The 2,203-nt window shown below is 36.2% G+C and overlaps 1 protein-coding gene across 1 annotated transcript; it reads left to right on the plus strand.

Moving 5' to 3' along the window:
• Window positions 1–227: 227 nt before the first annotated feature.
• On the plus strand, window positions 228–1,220 carry LOC308700495 (GTPase IMAP family member 9-like; the record flags this gene model as incomplete). The annotated part of the gene is made up of 1 exon (XM_081382128.1): window positions 228–1,220. One exon carries the CDS (start codon window positions 228–230, stop codon window positions 1,218–1,220), a length of 993 nt encoding a protein of 330 aa, XP_081238254.1.
• Between the last annotated feature and the right edge of the window lie 983 nt (window positions 1,221–2,203).

Below are 2,203 nucleotides of genomic sequence, written 5' to 3' on the forward strand. Positions count from 1 at the left end.
AGCAGATATAGGGCAGAAAAGCGAATCCAGAAGTGCCTTTCACCCTGTTACGACTTGATGAACCACTGATACGATTTGGTAAAAAATGTTCCTTAGTGTTGCTTTAAAAAAAAAAAAAAAACACTTGCGTGGAAAGAGTTAATAAAAATTCATTTCATTGAGTGAGTGTTGTGGTTTGTGGTAATGTATTGGTATTGTTTTTTTATTATGTAATAAAAGGTACAGAGATGCTGAAGCAGAATCCAATGAGAAGAAAAATACCAAAAGATTTTGACCCAGCCACTCCTGCTGTCAATCTCTCATCCAGACGGATTGTTCTTCTGGGTAAAAGTGGAGATGGGATGAGTGCAGCTGGAAACACAATACTGGGAAAGAAAGTGTTCAGATCTGAAATGAGTACGAGTTCAGTAACCAGTAAATCCTCAGTGAAACACGCCACTGTATCAGGCAGATCTGTGTCTGTAGTTGATACTCCTGGATTATTTGACACACAGATGAACACTCATGAGTTAAAGAAGAAGATCATGAGATGTGTTTATTTATCCAGTCCTGGACCGCACGCTTTTCTCATTGTGATTCCTGTGAATAACAGATTCACTGAACAGGAGCAGCAGATTCCTCAGAAGATTGAGATGATGTTTGGTCAGGAGGTGTTAAAATACTCCATCATTCTCTTCACTCATAGAGATCTGCTGAGAGGAAGGTCTGTTGAGAAACTCATTGAGGAGAACTGTAGATTAAGAGATCTAGTTGATCAGTGTGGAGGCAGATTTCACGTCTTCAACAATAGAGATCAGGTGAATGATCTACTGAAGAAGATTGACACAATGATAGAGGAGAATGGAGGAGGACACTACAGTAATCAGATGTATGAAGATGCTAAGAGATTCAGACAAGAGGAAGAAGAGAAGAGACAGAGACAGAGAGAGGAGGAAGAGGAGAGACAGAGAGAGGAAGAAGAGGAAGAAGAGCAGAGACAGAGAGAGGAAGAAGAGGAAGAAGAGCAGAGACAGAGAGAGGAAGAAGAGCAGAGACAGAGATATGAAGACGAGGAAGAAGAGCAGAGACAGAGATATGAAGAAGAGCAGAGACAGAGAGAGGAAGACGAGGAAGAAGATCAGAGACAGAGAAAGAAGAAAGAGCAGAGATATGAAGAAGAGGAGAGACAGAGAGAGGAAGAAGATGGAATACAACAAAATAATGAATGTGTCTGTAGTTGATGATACTCTTGGATTCTTTGACACAGAGTTAATAACAGATCATGAGAAGTGTTTATATATCCTTTATTTTTCCTCAATGTTTTCAGAGTAAATGACAGCTAATTGAGATCATAGAAAACCTCATTGAGGTGAACACTAGATTAATGCACACAATAAAGACAACGGAGATGAGAATAACAGAGCAGGATAATGATCTACTGAAGAAGATTGACACAATGATAGAGAAGAGAGGAGGAGGACACAGTAATCAGATGATTGAAATAACTTGAAAGTAACTTGAATTGCATATTAATATTAAGAAATTGTAATATGTAAAATAATTCGGTTGTTGTTTGTCCAGATGTTTCGTACATTATGATGCATTTGTAACGTCATAATCTGTAAAATTGACTGTACACACTGTAAAAAGGGATGTGTTAAAAAACAACACACAGCATGTGTTGATGGTATTTTGACACACAATGTATATTTGCTTTCCCGATCCCGTCCCCCCTCTCACTTTCTGTCTAGCTACTGTCCTATCCTAATAAAAGGCAAAAACGGCACAAATAAATCTTTAAAATATATATATATATATATATATATATATATATATATATATATATATATATATATATATATATATATATATATATATATATATATATATACACTTATATTGCTTGTTTGTTTCGAAGACACACATAATGAATTTGTACTTGTAACACAAATTAAGTACACATTAATATCACTATCAACAATCGGCTCAGGCAGTTTTTAAAAGAAATGAACTCTAGAGGCAGTAAAACAGCGAGCACGTTTAATGGTTTTCACACACAATTATGATTACAGGGGCAGATTATAGATTAATAAAGACTTGTTTTCAAGCGGCTCCTTGCACAATTATGTTATGACCTCAAAACACTTTTTACCATAGTGCATGATTTGTAACCTAATATATTTTGGAGTTTGCATCAACCAGCTCCATATGTTCAGTTTTACTG

This window comes from Scardinius erythrophthalmus (assembly GCF_964197995.2).
Source record: "Scardinius erythrophthalmus genome assembly, chromosome: 13".
Taxonomy (NCBI): domain Eukaryota; kingdom Metazoa; phylum Chordata; class Actinopteri; order Cypriniformes; family Leuciscidae; genus Scardinius; species Scardinius erythrophthalmus.